This window comes from Juglans microcarpa x Juglans regia, chromosome 3S, assembly GCF_004785595.1.
Source record: "Juglans microcarpa x Juglans regia isolate MS1-56 chromosome 3S, Jm3101_v1.0, whole genome shotgun sequence".
Lineage (NCBI taxonomy): Eukaryota > Viridiplantae > Streptophyta > Magnoliopsida > Fagales > Juglandaceae > Juglans > Juglans microcarpa x Juglans regia.
Window position 1 is genome coordinate 25498209 of NC_054599.1, and position 23319 is coordinate 25521527.

The 23319-nt window shown below is 34.6% G+C and overlaps 2 protein-coding genes across 5 annotated transcripts; one reads left to right on the plus strand and one right to left on the minus strand.

Moving 5' to 3' along the window:
* Positions 1-942: 942 nt before the first annotated feature.
* Positions 943-2100, plus strand: LOC121257159 (elongation of fatty acids protein 3-like). Its single transcript, XM_041158066.1, has one exon. The coding sequence runs from the start codon at positions 1149-1151 to the stop codon at positions 1947-1949; it is 801 nt and encodes a 266-aa protein (XP_041014000.1). The 5' UTR covers positions 943-1148; the 3' UTR covers positions 1950-2100.
* Positions 2101-11753: 9653 nt separating this feature from the next.
* LOC121257157 lies at positions 11754-23186 on the minus strand. 4 transcript variants are annotated; one of them, XM_041158061.1, is made up of 11 exons: positions 22679-23186; positions 21100-21322; positions 20568-20715; positions 19844-19942; positions 18944-19101; positions 18232-18397; positions 17280-17416; positions 16141-16828; positions 15241-15353; positions 12961-13216; positions 11754-12241 (listed from the first exon to the last, which is right to left on the minus strand). In XM_041158061.1, exons 1-11 carry the CDS (start codon positions 22866-22868, stop codon positions 11945-11947), a joined length of 2475 nt encoding a protein of 824 aa, XP_041013995.1. In that variant the 5' UTR covers positions 22869-23186; the 3' UTR covers positions 11754-11944. The 4 variants fall into 4 exon arrangements, with proteins under 4 accessions (XP_041013995.1, XP_041013994.1, XP_041013997.1 ...); XM_041158060.1 differs by having other exon boundaries at positions 21100-21328; XM_041158063.1 differs by lacking the exon at positions 22679-23186 and having other exon boundaries at positions 20568-20723; positions 21100-21241.
* Between the last annotated feature and the right edge of the window lie 133 nt (positions 23187-23319).

Consider the following 23319-nt stretch of genomic DNA (forward strand, 5'->3'; position numbering starts at 1 on the left):
TAATATTATCATATTATAAAATCATGAAAGGATGATAAAAAAGAGATAGAGAATAGATTTATCCAATTAAAAAACATAAAACATGCACCGGCCTATATATATATAAATAACCCTTGATTAAGCTAGCTAGCTAGCTTTACAGCGTACTGATAATGAATTCTAAACCTTTTAATTTCTTCTCTTCTTTCTGATGATCCTTTGTGTTAGCGTTGGGAATTAGCACCTTTCATGGAGTTTATTATAAATACTTAATTTTGAGTGGTATTCATCAATGCATGCATGAACTTTTGTGGTTTATTGAGAGTGCAATATATGTGATGTTTTAATTACTGTTCAAAGTACTAGCTAGTATACTAAGTAGTAGTACCATGGATTAATATTCCAGATCATTAAGTACTACGTACTCCATGAATTAATTGATTAAAAGAGAGATCATCGTGATCAGCTTGCCAATATCTAAAAAATAGGTAATATTTTATCATGTTATCTTGTTTCAATTCTATTTATAAATGTATGGCTTTAATTGTTTTGTTAAATAACTGGTCAAAGAGATCTACAAAAAGATCACCGAAAGCGGATGAAATCACAAACTGTCCCGATCGATCAAAATTAACAATATCCATGCATGAATGATATGGCATCATGCAGTACTACTACGTACTGCTTGATATTATATTGACAAACTTACTGATGATCATGATGTTTGTCTTCCCCGTTCCTGTAATTCATATAATTAATTCTGCCTTGAGACTCCATGTATGGAAGTGGTGAAGGATTAGGTGGTACTGGAATAAATGAAACTAATTAATGGATCAGACCAAAACCTGAAAAGGAACAGAAGCCGCTGCATGCCAGCTAACTGTGGTGGGACCAACATCATGAGATGGCAGCAGCTCTTGAAGAGTCCAATCCAAGGACCTACTTAATTAAACCTATTCCATGAAATTCCCCCACCTTCAGGTTTCCTGTCTAGCCAGATCCTAAAACCAAAACCTTCTATTTTCCGGGGCTCCAAATTTATTTATCTTTCCCTCAGTATAACCTTTCCTTTCTGATCAATCTCCCCCGGCCGGCCTGGTCGTCCTCTGCTCTCCACGGCCACCACCACCAACCATTACGCCGGGGGTGTGAGCCAGATCATCAGCCACATGATCATCATGAGCCACTTTTCCTCAGCCCTTCAGTACTGGCTCGTTAACCACCCAATCATCTTCCACTTCTCATGGACCCAGGGTCAAACCCTTGGCTCCTCTCCTCTCTTCCTCACCCTCACTGTCCTCTCTTACCTCTTCCTCACCTTCCTTCTATCCCACCTCCCTCTCCCACCCATCAGGCCGGGCCTCCTCAAATCAATCACTGCCGTCCATAACCTCGTCCTCCTCGTCTTCTCCCTCATCATGGCCCTTGGTTGCAGCGTCTCCACCCTCTCCTACGCACCTCACTTGCTCTGGGTCATTTGCCTTCCCCCTAAAACCCCACCGAACGGGCCCCTCTTTTTCTGGGCGTACATGTTCTACCTTTCCAAGATATTAGAATTCGTAGACACCCTTTTGATCATCGTGAGTAACTCGACCAGGAGACTCACTTTTCTCCACGTTTACCACCACGCAGCCGTCGTGATCATGTGCTACATATGGCTACAAACGTCGCAGTCCATGTTTCCACTGGTGCTCGTGACCAACGCGTCGGTGCATGTGCTGATGTACACCTACTACTTGTGTTGTGCACTCGGGGTGCGCCCCAGATGGAAGCGGCTGCTCACGGAGTGTCAAATTGCGCAGTTTTTGTCTAGCTTTGTGGTTCTGGGTATGATGCTGTATTACCATTTCACCGGGTCAGGCTGCAGCGGTGTCTGGGGCTGGTGCTTCAATACGGTCTTCTACTCTTCGCTTTTGGCTCTCTTCCTAGACTTCCATGCAAAGAATTATGCCAACTCGAAGAGAGATTAAAACGTACTTGTGGTCGTAATTAATTAGCATGAAGATCTTCATTGCCTTATAAATTTGTCTTGGTTACGTATAATATTCTATATCATTCATATAAGATAGCGGCGGCCAAGATTGATTAATTATTAATTGATGTAAGACTATTTGGAGAGCATGATATAATTATATTCATGATAAACCTACTTTCCTACCCAATTGCAGTGCGTGCCGTACTATTTAATTTGGTTCTAATATTATTATTATATATTTTGTACTGAGATCAATATTAATTAAAATCATATTATCGTGTTAATTAATATATATCATGACCCTTGACTGCATTAGTAAAATGCTTATTTGTCGACAATTATTTATTATGAAAATAATAATTATTTATTAAAATAATCATATTTTCAATATCGTAAATAGGTTATAATCATTCTCACTACAATAGCTATTTCTAAATATTTATTTATTTTTTTGTAATCATAACCACGTACATGCAAGCATGTGTACGTGCGTGCCTAAGACTAATTACCAATTCTCATGTTTTTCCTGCAACTTCTGTACGTGCCAATTATGCTGCAATATTTCAGATCTCATCATGTTAATCCATGCAACTCCCAGCTAGCCCACGTTGATGATCTGAATCGACCTCGCGCGGTTCCTTTTAGCGACTAGTAGTACTACTACCTACAACAGATTTTGACTCTGTGACAATAAAATCGTCACAAAAAATAAGTAAACCATCACAACTTTTTTTTTTGTGACGGTCTTAGACCGTCAACTGGCATCACAATTTTTTTTTTTTTTTTTTCTGTGATGGTTTATTGTTCAATCATCATAAAAAGTTTATTTATTATTATTTTTTTATGATAGTTGAAAGTCTTTTATGAGATATAATGTTCAAATGTGATTTTTTTAGTGACAGTTAAAATTCATCAAAGAAAGTAACATTCACATATAAAAATCGACATTCGAACGTTAATCTGACCGATTAACATTCGAAAGTTAAAAATTAGACATTCGTTATTTTTGCTTCGCACGATTAATATTTACATTCGAACGTTTGCTCATAGACTTTTGAATGTTGCATTCGGATGTTAATGGAGAAGCGTTAGAACGTACAATTTTTAATGTTCGGATGTTGGGTTATCGTTTGAACGTATATATTCTAATCATTCGGACATTTAGATCGTTTGTGCATGGAAACGTTCGAACGGAATGACTTAAGTTCGAACATTTTATTGGAATTCAGTGGTATTGTTTTGAATATTTGTTCTTTATATTCGAACGTTATGACCAGAAACAAAAATTTCATAAAATTAAAGTATACAAATTGTATCATATTACACCATAAATATAATAACTTATAATGTCTTATAGAGTTGCAAAAATAAACAATAAAAGTTTCTAATAATGATAATAATATATTCATTTATTCTTCTTTCTTCGCCCACTGCGATTTTGTTGAAGTGACATTATACTACACTTCAATTCTCAATTTTTTTTAATCTGAAATATCCAACTTTAATATCAAATCAATTAACGTTCGAACGCTAGCACAAAAAATTTCCACATTCGCAAGTAAGTAACCTTAATGTTTGAATGTCCAAGGCTCATTCAAACGTGAATATATAGACGTTTGAACATAATACAATTTCTCAACTGCCTTTAGTGATGATTTTCACAAACCGTCGTAAAAAATATTTTTTGATAATAGTTTGAAGACTAACACAATTGTCAAACCCCCAAAAACTCATGATTTACGTTGTAGTGACTCCGTATGTTGAGCTCGATTAACTATTTAATTCCAACCTTGTTTGGCCTTGCCCTAGCTAGCTAGCTACCGATCCAACGTCGTTCTACAGCCATGCAAACATATTCCAAATAAAGATATAAAAAAGCAACGCACTATATATATTTATATTATATATATATATGGTTTTTTTCCTGGGCATTAATGTGTGTGGTCGTCATTGATCATGTGTAGCTGCAAGTTATTGGCCGGTGGCCCTGTGTGTATATAATAGCTGCGCTTTGTCCTGCTACTGTCCCTAATATTTGCCGATCCGAATAATTGTCTATTTTTTTTTTTTGGAAACAGATCCGAATTGTCTATTTCCAGACTCCATAGAACTCCTTAATATATAATGTTGTAGACATATAGGTATATATATAATATATCTGTACCATAATTCGTATTAAATACAGGAGATTCTTTATATATATATATATATATATTGTATCTCATGTATTTGTAAAATATTGTAGAAAATATTTAGATAAAAAGATTCACGCAGTAGGAAATTCTCATCCCATTTGAATATATGATGTTAGTACTGTATGCAGCTTGTAATTATTTTTACTGTGAGCTAATAATATTGGAAAATGATTTTTAACATATGATGATGATCAGATCATATACTTTCAAGATTCAACCAAACAATTAACAAAAAATTTTTTTTTTCTCAACAATTTGCTGACGCGAATCATCATAAATATTGAGGGATAGCAGTGTGAAGGTTAATTAATTATTTCTTAATTATGTGAACTAAACAATGAAAAATATTTTCAATATATATATATATATATGTTTTGATGATGATGATGATGATCACCGAACAACAAAAACTCTTAAAAATTTACTGAATAAATATTTTATGTTGAAAGTAATTAAGTTCTTCAATATTATAATTTTTTTTTTCATTTTATGGACCCTTATTCCATAAAATCATTCTTCATGCATATCCTAATATTTAAGACATTTAAGATAAGGGATCGATCTGTCGGTCATAAGATCATGTAGCACTCTCTCTCTCTCTCTCATAAATTAATGTGGCCATACTAATTCCAACTACCAACATCACCCACTTTAGTACTTCAACTCTCTCGATCCCTGAGATGTTTTCAATTGTTTCTCTTCTTCTCACCCTTTCATGGATGATATTCATGGAAACCATTGAAACCGGCGTGCGTTGATGTACGTCTTATTCATACCCAAAGGGCGGCAGTTCTTCAATTTCCTGGAAATTAATTTTCATAAGGACCTTTCAGATTTGTTACAAGAGTCAGTGCTCCTAGCTATATCTAGTATGCATGACAATTAAGCTTCTATTTCCAAATGGGCAAGAAGCTAAGATGCTACTTATACTTGAATAAATGCAATATTTGCTCCCTGCAGCCACGCACATATTTACATATTTTTGCATGGACACAGGCCGTAAATGCATGCATGAGGATCAACAGCATGAGTAGATCACTTTTGCCTTTGTGTCCGTAAGAGTTGTCCACGTCTCTGAAGCGTCGTCGTCGTTGCATATTTTTATAGCGCACTATCAAATTATCAATGATGCTACAGACCGCATGCGTTTCACAGGTATACACCAAAATAAAAAAAAAACTCACAATATTCATGTTACCGTTCATACTCTATATATATATATATATAGCAGTACTACTACTGCATGCTTTTATCAGGGTTTCGTGCTCCAGAGATGGGTCAGACATGAGTAAATGGCTACTGTCTGTGGGATTTCAATGTGGAGTACTGCAAGCTACGAATATTAACTTTTGTAGACTATATATATATATATATGAATTATTTTATATACATTTATTTTTATATATATTTTTATATATTTTATTAATGTGATTGACTAAAATAATTATTTAAGTCTTGCAAACGTGCTGTCTAGCTTTGACTGTTGGGTGTGCTCGTTAGCACAAAATCACATTTTTATTTTTATCTTACTTTTTTTATATTTTTTTAATATTTTTAAAAAATAAAAAATATAGCAATACATTAAAAATTATTTTCTTAATTATTAATTAAAAATAATTAACAAAAATAAATACATAAACAGTCAAAATGAAGGAGTAAACTCAAACGGCATATTAATATTTTTTTTAATTAATTTATATTTAAAAAAAATTGATGCAACTAATCATATTAATAGAGTATACAAAAAGTACGTAAAAATGACCGATTATAAAATTTTTATTTATATTGACTGTGATCAGTGCTTATAATTTGTGTGGTATATATATATATAGATAGAGAGAATCTTCAAACCGGTCGGGTGTTTTTTTCTATTTTACACCTTTCAATCAAATTTGGACACGTAAGATACTTATAAGAATTACGATGGGTGTGACTTTTCCCTCTTCTCTCCCTTTCCCTTTCCCTGTTCTCTCTTCTGTCTTCTCCCCCTCCTTTCGAAACCCATTTCCAAGCACAACTGGATCTTTCCTCTAGCCATCTCTCAGGTCCCATTCCACCTAATCTCTCTGACCTTTCTTTCTTAGAATTTTTGCTTCTTTTTTGTAACTAGCTCACTGGCCCCATCCGAACTCCCGATTCCCTCCTCATTTGTCAAATAACAATTTGTCTGGTTCTGAAAGATTGAATGATTTCATATATTTCATTTTCCTTACCCAATGTTGGATATACAGTGTGCTATTTAAAGGGAAACAATATCCAGTGGTGCTCAGGCATTGTATCGATCAGATTGTGTGCGCTGGCATTTCTAGCCTAGCTGTGAGTCGGTTAAAACAGAATTGCAATTCCTCAATACAAAGAATAATTTCACAACAAAATTACATAATTGTTATAGAAGATTCTGCTGAGTGAAGGTGCGGAGGACCTTTGCGTGGTACTGAGTTGGGACCACTTTCAATTGTGCCCTTTTGTGGAGCTGAGGTGGAGCCATTTTCGGTTGTCATGCTTTTAGGTTTGATACTAAGAAATATAAGTTCGAACAAAACAAATCTGGAGCTCTTGATACTAGTAGAGACTCAAATTTGTGTGTGTGTGTGTGAGAGAGAGAGAGAGAGAGCTTGAGGCTACTTGACGAGGGGTGGGGGGTGGGGGAGGAGACAAATTTATGAATATTCCCAACATGTAATTGTATTGTTAATTTTGTTAGAATCCCTACGTATCTTTTTATCAGTGGTTGGTGTAAAATACTGAAAGGCACCCGTCCGTCTCCTAGTGCCTCTCATATAGATATGGATACATTCGTTTGTGCAATATTGACGGGTCATGGTATAGTACTGATTGCGGTCCCTTCTTGGTCCTCATATATGTACGTACGTAGCTCTCATACATGCATTAAAGATCTGTGGCCGATCCAGTTAAGCTATTTAATGTTCCATGCAGTACACGCGATACACACGCTATATACGTATTTCACTATTAATGCTGCATGTGGTTGGGTCGATATATATATATATATATATATAAAGAGTAATGTTAGAGAGAAGTTATTGTAGTAATGTACACTTTACACTCATTGCATAGTTACTTCTAGTTGATTGTTCTCAACACTCATTTAGAGAGATGTGTAATTTAGATGATGCCACATCATATGTATAAAATAGATATTTCCAATAGTGACTTCTATCTGTATTTATTCATATATAAACTAAGTCGGGAGCAACGTGCAAATCGCGTTGCCTAGTTGAGTGAAACAGTTTTTTTACAAAAATAATATAGTTTTAAAAAAGAAATGATTAATGAATGAAAATAAAAAGTAAATTTTAACAAATATTGAAACAAAAAGTAAAATAATTAAAGGAAAAGAGGCCAGTCCTTTTGGTCTTGTTTAGTACCGCAGGGGACACGGGCCTCAGCCACGGGCGTTGGAGATGAGTTAAGAAATTGTTGATCAATGAATAAGATATGAGTGTTAAGCTAAGTATGGTGAACATTGGAATACTTGAGAAAAATACAATTTAAAAAATACAATTTAAACCCTTATCAGGTACATTAATCTCGGATCACCAAAGCATCGTTGAACTGGAATCCTGGAACAATTCAAGGTTAAATACAAACTGCAGCACTCAGCCACCAAAGCATTTAAGTTTGGCTACTATTCCTTAAAAAGAAAGAAATCTAGTGAAGGTTATTAACTCTAAATTATCAACTTATAGATAATGTAGTAAATATCTCAAATTACAAAATAACCTTTTATTTATTTATTTATTTATTTCAAACAATAAAGTAGTGAAAAATAAAAAAATATATCTCGTCAGTATGATTTATGAATTCGATTGCTGAACAACCCAATGATTCATGAAGTCGCCAGTGTGATCAAATCTCTGGCCTATAACATAAAAGCAGGTAAACATAATCCAAGTATTAGAAGACAAACTTGGAGTGCAGCACAAACTTGTGATACATAACTTCATGTAAATGGTCAGCTTGTTTTATTATTCCAACAATAAGAAAATGCAATTCTAACTGTACAACACACTTCAAAAAAAAAATCTATTCATCATTTTAACTCCCATCATCCTATAATGTGACATTAAATTATAGATTTACAAGTGAAATGTAATAAATAATTTCTAATCACCTAATGCCACATCATAAGATGATGAAAGGATGATAGAAGTTAGGATGATGAGTAGCATTACTCCGCTTCAAAGCGTGAACAATCCAAAGTCAACTATGTGGTCTTCTAGTATAATTATATTTGAGAAAACCTTTATTTGATTTTGCTAAACCATCTCGCTTTCTACTGTGTTAAGTAAGGCATGATGATAATCGCAATTGGAATAAAGTAACGAATTAAACATGACAAAAAGGTTTGCAATCATGGAAACGGTTTACGATTTTCTTGTGTCAATCTAATGACCTAATAATTAATTAAATTATTAGATACTCTTGCCCCAATTCAAATATGAAATAAGTGAAAAAGAGTCTTAAAAAAAAAAAAAAAAAAAAGCACGAATTCATGTCTTCATTCCATCACCATGGCATTTCCTAAGAAATAAAAGGCAAAAAATTTGGGTCTCACCTCTTGTGAGGGTAAAATGATAAAGACTTTAATATTTTGGGAAGATAATAGTTTATATGATTTTCAAGAGCCATGCCAAAAGGGTCTTCTCTCCATGCATTTTCATTACTTGGTTATCCCTAAAAAAAAATGAAAGTGACCCTCAGATTCAAACTCAACAAAAGCGATACAAGTGGAATGGTTGTAGTTCCCTAGTAGCCTCAGGTGATAAACCTGCATTTAAAAAAAAAAAAAAGGTTATCCCTATTAGTGCATTTCTTGCAAATGATAATCTAACTACCCAAGCATCAACAAGAAATAAAATTTCAGAATTATATTAGAGGGATGATCACAGACTCCTCCACAAACTCATTCAAAAAAGAGTTTGACATCAATCTGAGAAACCTGTAACTACACATTACTTTCATCAGTAAAATAAAGGCAAAATGAAGTATATATAGAAATAGGGTCACCACATATTCAACAGTCAACAAACTTCAAGCATAAAGCACTTGTTCAAGACCAAAATCTCAACCACCCTATGCCAAAACTGTAAGTAGAAAAAGTTTCATGACTACTCCACAGTTGATAAACAGAGCTGCAAGCTGTTCTTCTGTGACTTATGTCCCAAAAACTTGTAATTTTTTTTAAAAGACTCAATAGTTCAAGGTGTCTCAGCCCGTAAAACTTGTAACATTTTTTTTCTGCAATAGGCTACCCAAAAACCAAATGAAATTCATACATTTTCTTTTTCAGAAAACAAACATGCACAAAAAAAAAAAAAAAAAAAAAAAAAGAAACTTACACTTTTCTTCAAAAGCAACGAGATAGATAGGAAAAATCTTTTTTTTTTTTTTTTTTTTAAGGGGTGGTGGTGGTTCTCGACATTGGCCTTGCACTAGTGGTGAGGCTCACTATGGCGTTGTCGTGAGAAGTGCGACGGAGTTGGGCGTGATCCCCAAACAACCAACCCTACTTCACAACCATGAACCACCACCACTTCGGGACATAACTACCCCAACTTTACTCACCTATATTTTTGTGAACTCAAGAGGTCCTTCATCAAACCCAAGCTTAATAGCATTTATTTTTCAATCAAGAGAAGAAACATTTTCGCAGGTGAGAACTTAGAGCACGAGAATAGAGACAATGTCAGGAAATTATATTGAAGAAAAAAGGCTATGTACATCTCCATCTTTAATTAAAGATGGATTGACAGATCATAACAACACGCTCAGAAGACCCCCATCTCTGCGGAGAAAAATCGAACCAAGTAACAAAAATAGTATTAATTCAACAATGGAAGAAGAACAAGAAAGCCAAGGATTCTTAAACAGGAGTTCACTCCTATGAAACAGAGAAGAAACCCTAACGAATAACAGAATTATAGTTTGAAAGGCCAAGCAAATATGTAAAAAATAGACACCCTAGAGCTTCCACATGTATTTGTATTACTATCAGGACCTAGGGTTTGAATAGCACAAAATTATTACCATAAATACAGGGAATTTCAGAGAGAGAAAGGCACTCACAGTGGTAGCGATAGAGATCGAGAACTAACCCTAGCCTTTGTTGATGATAATCACGCCAAAACATAACCGCCTCAGTCTATTCTCAACCAGAACAATGCGTCTCACAAAAAGAATCAAACAAGGATTTTTGGGATTATGGAAAGCGAAAGAGGCAGAGAAAATTGGAACAAAATGAATTTTGGTTTCAGAATGGAGATTAGGGTTTTGGTTTTGGGAGATATATAGAATGGAGAGAGTCATGTTTGAATCGGCGTGATGGTGATGGCGACGCGAGTTGGAGAGGGGATATGGGTCGGCATTTTGGGGAGAGAGAGAGAGAAGACGAAAAAAAATAGGGAACTAACCCATAGATAGAATAAAACCATTCCCTTCATTTCCTTCATATGATTAAAAGACAAATATATCCTTAAACTACCCGGAAACACATGCACTAAGTTAATTAACAACAGAAGAAAATTGGGATGAAAAACATAAACGAAAGGAAAAAACAAATGGACAAAATGCATTGTTCATTACTGTAGTCGGCTCAATAGCTGCTTATAATAATAGAATAGATATATAAATATATATATATATATATATATATATAAGTATTGCTACATGTATTATAGTTTTATTTACAAGACTTATTATGTTAGTTTTTTTTAAAAAAAAAATTAAAAATTAAAATTAAAATTTCATGATTTTCAACAATTAATAACTGGTATGTAGACAAATAATTTTTTTTAAAATTTTTTTAAAAATACATTTAACATTTTCAATGCAATTAATAATACTGTACTGCAAGTAGCTACGTACGTACAGTGATACCTTCCAAGATAGATTGACAAGGATTTTGCATGCTAATAATTAGGATAAAATAATAAATAATGCTTGTACGTCCTCCTACGATTTTTATCTTTTCGTCACTGATTGATGCTAAAAAAAAACGTGCGGTAATATAAGTATATTAGTATTTACAAATAATAAAGAAAGAAAGGAAAGAAATTAAGAAAGAAAATGTACTCCCAACAACATTAATACAGTAATTCGATACTTTATGGGGTACAAAGAATCTTTTAAGATTATACGCCCTGATTAAAAAGCTATTGATTTAACTAATTATATGTAAAAAAATTTTCGAAGGTGCAGTGCATAAGATCGGTGTGTACTCTACAAGAGTGGATCCGAAGGCCGCGCCTTGGAGATTTTTCCAACACATTTAAAAACAAAAAACAAAAAAAAAAAAAAGAGACGATGAGGACAAAGTTGGCGTGAAACTTAAATATTGTCCGAAGAACGCGTTGGCCGTAATAAATTACGGCAAGTCTGCAAGGATACGATAGGGCCCGAAATTACAACGTGGTGAGAATTACAGTGGCTGTAGTTTGGAACTAAAACAGTCTAAAACCAAGACAAAGTGATATGCCGTCTATATATACCGCTATATTCGGGTTGGGGGCTTACCCCTTGCATGTGTTTCTTCCCGTGGGTTTTGCCGTTTTAGGACCAAAAGAGTTATAATATCAATCAACTAAACTATATAATCAAATAATACATTAGAAAGGAACAAAATTAACATAATGTACTCCAATTTCTGTACAAAGAACCTCAAAAAAGAAAACTGAAATGTGAAAAGGGATTACATTTTCTTTTCTCTAGAACTAGTAACTAGATCTTTTAATGAAAAGACTTGTACCCTTTATAGGCAGGTCTCACAATCTATCTAGACCTTGCCATTTTTCAGACTTCTTTCTGGTTTTTCTTGGTCCTTGGTCTTCGTTTCAGTTTCTGATCTGGATTGATCTTCAGTACTGTCAAATGGTAGTACAACTACAGGGGCTGCAGGCACGGTGTCCCAACGCTCCTTCAAAAAAGTCATGAATCTCTTAACCATGTCCCTCCTGAACTCGAGCTCCCGTGTGAAAATATCAAAGAGAAGGAAGGCAAGGATATGCTTGAAGGGGAAAACAAGTAGAATGGTTGCAGAAGATAACAGCACCAGTGCAATCTCCATGGTTATCTGACAGAGTTGAGTTCAATACATTCGTTATTCATCATAAATCACAGCCAGAGTAGAGACTAAAACTTACAAAAGTTACATTTTTAAAAAGTTCAGAAATAAAAATGTAACAAACTTAAAACAATCACTATATGTATCACTTTAAAAAATCATTAGCATGAATTCCAATCTTCATGTAGTCAGTCCTTCTAAGGGAGCCCGGACCAAAGCAACCACCGAACCTGTCCAAAATGGCTCAAACATCTAGAAGCTCACTTTCAAAGATGTGACCAACTCTTTTGATCCAAATGCACCACAAAATATACTTTTGTTTTCTCTTTTCGTCAATTTTCCAAGTGTTTGAATCATCTTAAGAAATTTTTGTCTTTTTCCAGCTCCTTTCATCCTCTCGATTTGAATTTACAGCTTTATAAAACATATACAACTAATGCACTCTTTGAATTTACTGCTCTTTTCATCATATGCTAATTGTGGATAATTATTTGCTTTAAAGTGATATTAGTTGTCTTGCTTTCAATTATTTGTTCAGAACAAATATATCTTTGCACATGTAAATGAAAATAGATTCGACTTGGAGATGAAACCAAACAGCAATAGATGCAAAAGGTTTGGAAAGTCGAGAAGAAGAAAAAATAAAACGTTTCAAGTGATAAAAAACGACTTGTATGTTATTAATTGCATCATTTTAACAAGTCCTCTCATGAGTGGTGGTGATGTACCTGAGGCTGACCCGAGAGGAGAATTGTACGTAGTTTTAGTAATGTGACATTAAGATTCTGCAGATAGCTCTCCACTTCCCGCATTGCATCTTTTACAGCTATAATTTTTTGAATAGTATTTGATGGAGGCTGATCACGGATAGTAACTTTCCCAAAAGATCTTCCCAGGCGACCTTGCTCCTTCAGTCCCTTCAATGTTAGCATTCCAGCTGCCATTACAATCAAGGCAAAGGGAACAAAATATGACAGCAAGCCCCTGAAAACAAAATCAAAGTGGAGTTTTAAGTCACAATCAAAGAGTGGAAAAATTAAGGGATTCTAGAATCATATAAGAAGAATAGTTGAGGCAAGAATCATAGTACTCCCTCGATCCAAAATGAACGGCTGAATTGACATGCACAAACTTTTAGAAAAGCAGTCAATACTTTTTTTTGATAGGTAGAAAAGCAGTCAATAATAAAATTTTGATCTTTTAAGATTTTAGAAAAACTTCTAATTAACTATGTGTTTTTCCTTGTATATGTTCCGTATACCCTTACCTAGCTTCTATTGATGTCAATAAAAACTTTACTTACAAAAAAAAGAACTTCAGGAAAAGAAAAAGAAAATTAATGGTTTGACTTTTGGTATGGATACCAATCACGAGATAATAAAACATACAAAATCGAGCCACTTATTATAAAGGAATAATATCTATAGTCGGTATCATCAAAGACAACTTTTCCCAACATTAGGAATGTCATGTAGGCAAGAAACTCTCAGCAAACATTGCCTTGTAAATAGGAAACATAATCTATTTGCAAAGACATCTGCTATTTAAGATTGGAACGAAAAGGGTCTTTCATTGTGAACTCTCACCGAGGAAAGTTTAGAATCAACATCTATTGCATCACTTGCATTTAGAAAAAGCTTCACTCAAACCATATTTAGAAAGAGAAATGAACAGCCGCAGAATTCCAAAAACAAGAATCACCTTTAGATGAGGATATTTAATTTAGAAACTTCAGAAGAAATAAAATGTAATGGCCAAGGGAAATCGCTACCCACTTTTGTGCTATAACCAAAGTTTTAAATTTCCTACCGGCTGGTACGGCCGAAATTTTTCGTTTCGGCCGTCCGGCCGGTACAGGTACTATACCTGTTCCGTACCGGCCAAAATACCGGCCGTACCGGCCGGTACCGGTCATACTGGCCTCAATTTCAGCCTGTACTGGCCTATATTTCGGCCGGTACCGGCCGATATTTCGGCCTGGGTTTTTTTTTTTTTTTTTTTTTTTTTTTTTTTTTTCATTTTTTCAAACTACAAGCTTATTTTTTAACCCTCAATTCAGACTAGACTATTTATAATTTATATATATATGTATTTGTATATAATTTATTTATATATAGACTATTATTTTAGAATATAATTTTTATATATATTTATATATATAATTTATTTATAGATCGACTATCCCGAAACGTTATCCCGAAACGCTATCCCGAAACGGTACCGGTACCGAAATATTTCGTTCCAGTGCCTTGACCGGTACGGTATTCAAAACATTGGCTATAACCCCAAAAAGAATAGTCAATTCAAAGCTTGATTAGAATCACTTATAAAACCCAGTTTCACCTAGTAAGTACCCAGTGAGGGATCTAGTCCCCAAAACTATCTTTATAATCTATCCATTGTATGTGGGTTATTAGTATTCCGAAAGTAGGACAGAGGTGTGACAAACAACTCCTCTCAAGTTTCTGATGTCTTCCTAAAGGTCATGTCATACAGGCTCCAGTATCACTGACTTCACTTGGTGGCACTGATAGCATATGTAATGACCCAAGGAAGCACTAGTCACGTTTACTCTATAACCCCCAAAAAACTAGTTAATAGGAAGTTTACTCAGAATCACTTACAAAGCCAATTTCATGCAGTATGTAATCTGGAACTTAGCACCCATGACTACCTTTATAACCTACCTACTGAGGTTCCCCGACATAAAAAAAAAAAAAAAAAAAAAAAAAAAAAAAAAAAAAAAAGCCAACCTACTCCATGTGAGTTATTCATACTTTTATTGTGTGGATTGGAGTGTTTAACATAAAAGGCTTGAATTGAAGAAGGAAGGGGGGTTACAAATCCACAATAATAATAAGAAATCTATAGTTCGTTATCATGTAACGGTTAAAAACATGTAGCAACTATATCATTTCTTAAATTTGACTCACTTATGGTAAAATTGTGTACACAAGGTATAAAGCAAGCATTGGTATCATAATGATTCTTCCACGCAATGGATCTACCTGAAAATCATTGTATACGCAAATGCAAGAAAAGAAACAGTCATGTGTGGCTCTTCCCAGCGCCTAAGTTTTTCAAAATTCTTGGCCATTATTGTTAGAGGAAGCATAAGTTCCTGCATAAGAAAAATATAATACTGTACATCAAATTATGATGCCATGATTCAATTTAAAGAGCACAAGATCTGGAATTTACAAAATTATCACAACGTCAAAATCACATTATACACATGAAATTTTGATATGCGATCTAATATGAATTAAAATGATGATTTATCCAATATAGAGATGGGTAATAATACCTCATATCTCAATAAAAAAAATCCTTCATATTCACTCGTATAGGAACCTTAATCCAATTAAGCTCGAAGGATAAAATCAAGAACTTTAACATGATTGTTGTGACAGGGAACATTTAGGACTATTTGTATAATATCTCTAAATTTCGGATTTAATCTTTGCAACTGATTCATCGTCCCTTTCTACAATCAACCAAGCACAAATTTACAAAACTTAACCTTTGATACGGGGGTTTTATATATCAATTATGGACTGACATTTGGTCGCTGTGAAAAATGTAAGATCCATTTTTGGTTAAAATGTTGATCACAGTAATAAGGGTTGAATCCCAAGCAGAAACTTCATACCAGAAGATGTTTCAAACAATATCAAAGAAATTTTGTCCATCTAGAGGAGGACTCAGTCTTATTAGATTGAAATAATGCTTAGCAAAAACATGTCAGACTAAATGCAGGTAACTTTAGCGTAATCAAAGAGATGACTAAAGTAGGTGTAGCAGAATCTGTCCTGATCCCATGAATTAGAAACTACTTGCAAGTAAGGAAGAATTAAAGGAGAAATACAGAGGTATAGGACTATAAAGATACAAGTCAATTATCCAACCTTGAAAAGATCAATGTTACTTGGTATCCCCTTAAGCATTGCAGCATCAATGGTGGCTTGGGTTTTCTCAACATCATTGTATTTTTGTTTGCATGTTTTCGATGCCCTTTCTACAAGAGTCATATCAGCCACAACGAGGTTTTTACTCAGTACCACTCCTTGTCTCACTGAAGAGGTTTTCCAGAAAGCAGTTGAAGCACTAGAAACCCATGATGGAGATCTCATCCACTTCTGCAAGTAAACACTTCCATCTATGTCAAACACATGGTTACTACTCTCCAATACCTCCTCAGAAGGCCTTACCCCCCGAGTTGGTTGATTGCCTCCCTCTATAAGTTTTGTAATCAGTGGTCCACCCCAATATTTTACAGCTAGAGTCTGGAAAACAACATGACCATAAGGTGCATATTCTAAATATGAGAACTGAACAAGTTTAATGGGATCTTCTAATAACTTCCGCATAAATTGAAGGGCTTGTAGTCTGGCAATGCTATTAATGGCACCGGTGGTAGCTCGTCCCTTCCCTTTTTGAGCACCATACACATGAAGCAATGATTCATCACCATCTTCAGGTCCATATTCATGTATGAACTTATGTAAAGCAATAACTTCACTTATAAAAGCATGCCATACATCTCGCCTCATTTCACCACCCAAGTCAACAAATTCCAGGACCCAAAATTTCGACCTGAATAGAAGCAATAGAAAGACATTATTATAGTACAAAGGAGAGACATTTTATAATAGAACAATTTAGACCGAGATAAACACTTACAAAAAATTAACATGAGTCATAAATGTTAATATAATCAATATCTAAACCTAAAACCTAGAAGTCAAATGAAATCAGAATCTTGATACATCCTTATTTTCATACCAGAACCCTAAGCTAGAAATTTGAGATGGGATGCACCAAACATAATTCAATTTATTCGACTTGCATTATGAGAGCATTCCTTATCGTAATTTCCAGTATTGGCCCTCATAAACAAGGGATTCAAAATAAACTCTTTGTAAAAATTATTATAATCAAATATACCTAATATTGTTTCTAGATGTCACATTATCGTTCAGAATTGGCTACTTTTTTATACATGCACAAGTCAGTCCACCGAGCGAGGTTGAAGTGGCCTACTCACTCAGTATCAGAGGTAATGGAGACAGCAGAGTCAAAAAGAACAGCTCCCAAAGGTCCAACTTTTGCTTTCTCTACACGTAGCCCATGCCTAGTAAGATCCAGTCTAATGGGATCTCTCTGCCCCAATAATCCAATTGCCTGCAACACATAATTGAAAGTTTATAGTTGGAGATAACGATTGCTCCAACCAAACATGTAATCTGAATAAAGAGAACATGTTGTCTAGAACCACATACGTCATGAGGAAATATATAATTTCAGGATTTGATCTTTTGATCATATCCCAAATTATCTTGCTAACTTGGACAATACCACAGGCTTAAACCAGTTTTTTTTTTTCTTACAAGTAAACACGCATTAGGAAGTGCTAGAAGGAGGGGGCTTGAACCAACGAATTCAATACAAGTACAAATGAACAGGAAAATTTAATTTCTAAAGCTTTAAAGGACCGAACACAGTACAATAAATTCAGCATAAATGAAATGAGGAACATGTAATACTCTTTGTATTAGGACATCATCATGGCATATTCGTGCCTTCTGCTAATGGCATTGAATAACTTTTGCACAATTAGTATTATAGTAAGGCATCTCTAAAAATTCCAAGCTTCTAAGTGTTAAGATCAAGCATAGTACTGCTTACTTAGTCGTTACATTTTTTTACAAGTGTAAAAAAAAAACAATTACAAGTGCTGACTACTGACTAGTCGATACATAATGTTCAAATGACAAAAAAGTTGTCACGTGTATATGGCTTCATGCCTGGCTAATGAAATGATAAGACTCATGTAATTTAAAAGTCCTCTTATATTTAATAATATTATATTAAAGAATTGTTAAATGAATATTATAGCAATATATACCATCAATGATAAAAACGGAATTCATATGGAGGAACCCAGTTTTTCCATAAATGCCTGTTCAGCGAGTTAATGCTTTGTGAAACCTCAGTACCTCAAAATAGATTGCTTTATCAGTTAGAGTAAGTTTTCCTGGCCATGCCATATTATTCTCCCATTTAAGAACAGGCCGCTTGCTGCTGGAAGCAATGCATAAGATTCTCTCCTCATACAGCTGGGGATATTCTCGAATTTGGTAGGATCTCCGTCCTTCATGCACTCTACACCAGAAACAGCACAAGTTTGAACACATTTTCAGATGAATAAAGCAAAATCATGCATTTCTTGTGGATGAGTAAAGGAAATCTACAATAAATGAAACATCAGACAAATTACAATTTAAACGGTAAACATTACTTTTAACAGTAATGGCGACAGGAAATGGAGGGACTTTTCAAGTCCTTTATTTCCTAACCCAAAAGGCTTAAGCTTTTTAAGAAGTATGCCTTAAACATACTATCAAACTTTCTGCATTGATTGCTTGTCATTTAGTAAGAGTAACCACAAGACCATAAACATAATGCACAAGATTAAGGCCTCGTTTGTTTTCACAAAACTTTTCATCTCATATCATCTCATCTAATCATTACAACTTTCCCAAATTCTCACACAAAATAAAATAAACAATTCAACTTTTTCAAATCCCAAAATAAAAATAATATTAAAAAAATATATTCTAACAAGATTTTATTCAACTTTTAACTTTAATCTCAACTCATCTCATCTGCGAAAACAAACGAGGCCTAAAAGAAAATCATGAAGCTCACTTGAGAAGTTCACTAATATAAGTCAGCCACACACTCAAAGAGATGCCCTCTTCATCACCAGCAAGTGCCTTGTATAGATTGTGCACTGTCGGCTGATCAGCTACACCAGAAATAGCAGGAGCTATACGAACAAAAGCTGCTTCTCTGACAAGTTTCCCCTACAATTCCAACAAAAATTAAAATAAAATTGATCTGTTTCAACTTATCACTTCCCCTACATCCTGATGAAGAATCCTGATCACAATGGTCCTTGTCCTTAACCACAGTTCCATTTATATGATAAACAGCAAGTGATGGCAATTTCAAAATTTTAGTTTAATCCCACTTTCCAGAATAAAACACCCCATCCTTCAAGATCTCACTTCCCATGCTTGAGAATAGCTGAGGGATGTAGGAAGTGAAATAGAGGAGTTGAGACCTCGGCTATCATTTTTAATAAAAGAGTGACACGGTCAGTAGTACCATGTAAGATTAGCTGCAACAGACAAGAACACCTAAAGATGAGGTCCTCTCCTAGCTAAGTTGGAATGTAGCAGTCAAACATAAACTACTATCTATGGGTCAAGTAACTTAGAAAAGCAAGCTGCTTTGGACCTATCAAATGTGGGCTGATGAAAATGTGATGTTCCTCTCCAATCCTCAATCTAATATAGAAGGATATCAGTTATTTCCTCAATGATCTCGAGATAGGATGGTGTTTATTATCTGCAGAGACATCAGCAATGTAAATAAAGGCCCATGCCATTCGGGATCTTACCTTACTCCTTTAGTGATTCTAAGTGGATAAAATTATCCAACTAGACACCAAAAGCTAAAACTACAAATGCCACTATGAGTCGGGAAGAAATTCTCAAAGCTTTTGATGGGTGGTTTAGCAAATAGATGATGATAGAAATGAACCTGAAAAGAAGCTTTCTCTGAAGCATTTACAAGCTCCTCAAGGTAAGGATTCTCCCATGCAACCATTGTAATGAATACCAGTCTTTGGAATGCCGGTTCCTGCAAGTGATCAAGATTTGTCCAAAAAAGAAGCAGATTTCTAAGTCTAGTAGGTTACACTTACAGATAAATGAATAAAAACAACTCTCAAATTCCTGATAAACAAAAATTAAAGATCAACAAGATTATGATCGCAGAAGTTACAACACCATTCAATAAAGCCTTAATCCGAACTTCCACATAGTTCTTGCTTTACAAAGTGTTATTCTAAGGACTGAACTAGAGTGGCTAAGCCTCCATTCTTTCCATTGATAGGACTTCAATAGAACAAATGGAAAAGTTCTAGAAAATTGTATTCGAATAGTTTTAACACCAACACTACAAGCTTGATCTAGCAGGAATACAGATCATGTTTCTATAAAACAATAATCACTTGGACAAAAAACAACACCGACGCTATCATTCTAGCAATTAATGGAACGGTTGTTTGGCCACACCGATCTAGCAATTAATGTAATTGGATTTGTGATCTGTGTATGTTTATAAATAACCAATAAATTTCATAAAAAGTATAGATAGGCATTTGCTACTGCATGATCATGGCACACAAGCCTATCTGAGCCAATCGATGGGTATAGAAGAAAAGGTAAGATGTAAAAATCAATTTGGAATTAGTGTCACAAACCTTGAGAGAAGGATGAAGATCTGCATTATCCCTTGACAGGAACCTGAAGCAGCAATACTCGACCAAATTCCGGGCATCATTGTACAGAGATTCTGGAACAAGAGCTCTAAATATTTTCTGCATTTTTTGCCCGGTCAATCCATTCATCCTGCATATCTTAACTTCAGAGTCTCAAATCACAATTCCTTTATCAGTCCAATATGGAAAGCAAAACCAAGCAAGCTCTTGATAGAACAAAAGTAAATCACAAAACAAAATGGGGATGCATTTTTATGTTCTTTTCTTTTATTACTATACGTTCTTTATGCTTATTTTTAAAGTTTGCAGTTGCATCGTAGTTTGAGGAAAATAACCCTTCTTACATTTTATCTTATTTTTCCTCTATCAATATAAGTTCCAAATCTCTACTTATCAAACTATTTAATTTCCTAAAAATTAAAAGTAAAAAATTTAAAAAAGTTCTAACATGTTAATTTAAAAAAGAATCACACAAGAGATGTTAATCTAAGAAATTTAAAATTAAAATATTCACCTGCTAAATTGCTCAATAGATACAATAGCAGCTAAAGAGAGCATCCCATTTGTTGTTCTGCTTTGAAGAGTCTGTTCGGCCATAAATATGTCCTCCATTTCGTGAGCATCAAAAGTATTTTCATGATCAAGCTTTCTACTTTGACCAGTTTTTCCAAGTGGAGAAGTCATTTCATTCAAAAAGTTTTGGGTCTTCAATAGCCACAAGTTCAATCTTTCTTGCACTGTATCTAACAAAAAATAAAGAGTTGTGTAAATTCCAGAACTGAATGCAGTCTGAAATGCAATACCATTATTAGATATATAACAAAACTTTCCTTATATAGTGACTACCAAAAAACAAATATAAAGCACATTGATATTTCTACTTTAACACATATCTAACTTATCTCAGATGAGCAGATCGTGGTACATTTCCATATCTCAAATCCAATTAGTTGCTCCATTACATGTTATATACACATTCTCTACTACTTCTTCCCACCCATGTATAATGGATGGACGGATGGGTGCCAGATTGAAAGAAGCAAGACGGCCGGTGAGACCAATAACTCCAAGCTCAGCAGCGGATGGATACACAGTTTTCAAATGTGTTCGTGTGTGTGTGAGAAGAGAGAGAGAGAGAGAGAGAAACAAAAGAAAAAACACAACCAAATAATTTAAACCGAAAACTATAAAAAAAGAAAAAAGGAAAAAAAAAAAGTGTTCTCAAGAATTTATCAGTTTAGAAGCTTGTGAATGGAGGTGATGACACTCGTTGTGTGGAAACTTTATAACATAACAATGAAAAAAAAAATCAAGTTGATGTACAAAGCGACCATCCCAAGAACAACCAGTAGTGGGAGAAATAAGATTCATACAAATCAGACTTAAATTGCTAGTCAGCATGGAAAAGTAATCACTTAGCATTAGAATGGTTAATTGTCCATATATGCTAAAATTGAGAACTACCGTTACCTAATGTAATCACGTTTTTTTCCATTCTTTAATTACAGACGAAAAGTTGTATAAGAAAGGATTGAGTACACAGCGATAAAAAGTAAGATCTCTTCCAGAGTAAGTCAGGCAACAAGAACAGAAGAGAACAGGACCATAGTCCCTCTAATATCCAAGAATCCAAGATAAGTAGATGTTATAAAGGGGAAAAAATTCTCATTGGACCCAAAACGAGAGCTGCTCTTTAAAACTTCACTTCGAAGTAAAGGTCCTCGGAGACTCACACCTTACAATAACTACTTTTTACCTTCACATAAACAATCTTATTAATGTGGTTATCTCCAGTGACTAAATTAAGAAGCAGCCAATTAGATAATAAGTGGATTGTCACTCTCCCAAACATGGTTGGACATCTCCATTGGTTCCTTGAAGGTCAGGACATCTTTTAGCCCCAAAGTGATACTTCATGCTACATCTCCCCACAAATCCAGAAGCAAATACAGTCTTAACCCACCACGCCCTATCAGCTATCTTATACGCTCCATGCAAAATACATAATACAAATAGATACATATTTCCTAAAAGTTGATGCATATAAATATGCACTGCGCTTAAGCCACAATTTGTACGGAAAAAATACTCACTAGCATTTATGTCATTCAGCTTCCATTTATCTCCCAAAGACTGTCCCACAAGCTTGAACCGGTGGTGATGCCCTGAAAAATTCTTTGCAGAATACCCAAACTTGTAAAAGTCCCTGTTATGACGAAGTAACAAAGAATTGGGCGCAACAGGAGGTTGTTTTAGCCGGGTTACTGGGGATTTTGACAGCATTTTTTGTTCTCTAATTTAATTTGTCAAGAACTAAACTTGGAGCACATAATCTAGTCGTCTAGGAGCAAGAAGGAGAACTTCGAATAAGAAGAAGGTGGACGGGAAAAGAGAGAGAGAAGCAAAAAGAAACGAATAGGTGCTTGTGATGGAAAGGCGGACTTCCTTTTTTCCAAGACTCTGCGAAGGGACAAATCGGTGGTGCGTTAGGCTGTGTTGCTTTTTTTTTTTGATAGGTTGCTGTGTTGAAAATCGGTGTTGGGCTGCGTTGCTGGCTTTACCATGGCATACTTATCATGGATGCTCTGTACGGTTACTCCAAGTTGATAATGGATGTTATGATTGAAAAATAATAAATAGTTTTTTTATTATTTAATATCAAATAATAATAATAATAAATTTTTGTAATTTTTTTGTGGGTAAAATTATAACTTCTTATTTGTATAAGAAAATA

Excerpts from the sequence above, each read along its gene's own strand:
- LOC121257159 (XM_041158066.1), top strand. The coding sequence starts at position 1,149 with ATGATCATCATGAGCCACTTTTCCTCAGCCCTTCAGTACTGGCTCGTT.
- LOC121257157 (XM_041158060.1), bottom strand. The coding sequence starts at position 22,868 with ATGCTGTCAAAATCCCCAGTAACCCGGCTAAAACAACCTCCTGTTGCG. Across the intron at positions 16,829-17,279 it reads TCCATTACCTCTGATACTGA|GTCGAAATTTTGGGTCCTGG; the intron begins GTGAGTAGGCCA and ends GCTTCTATTCAG. Across the intron at positions 15,354-16,140 it reads GTAACATTGATCTTTTCAAG|GAACTTATGCTTCCTCTAAC; the intron begins GTTGGATAATTG and ends TTTCTTATGCAG.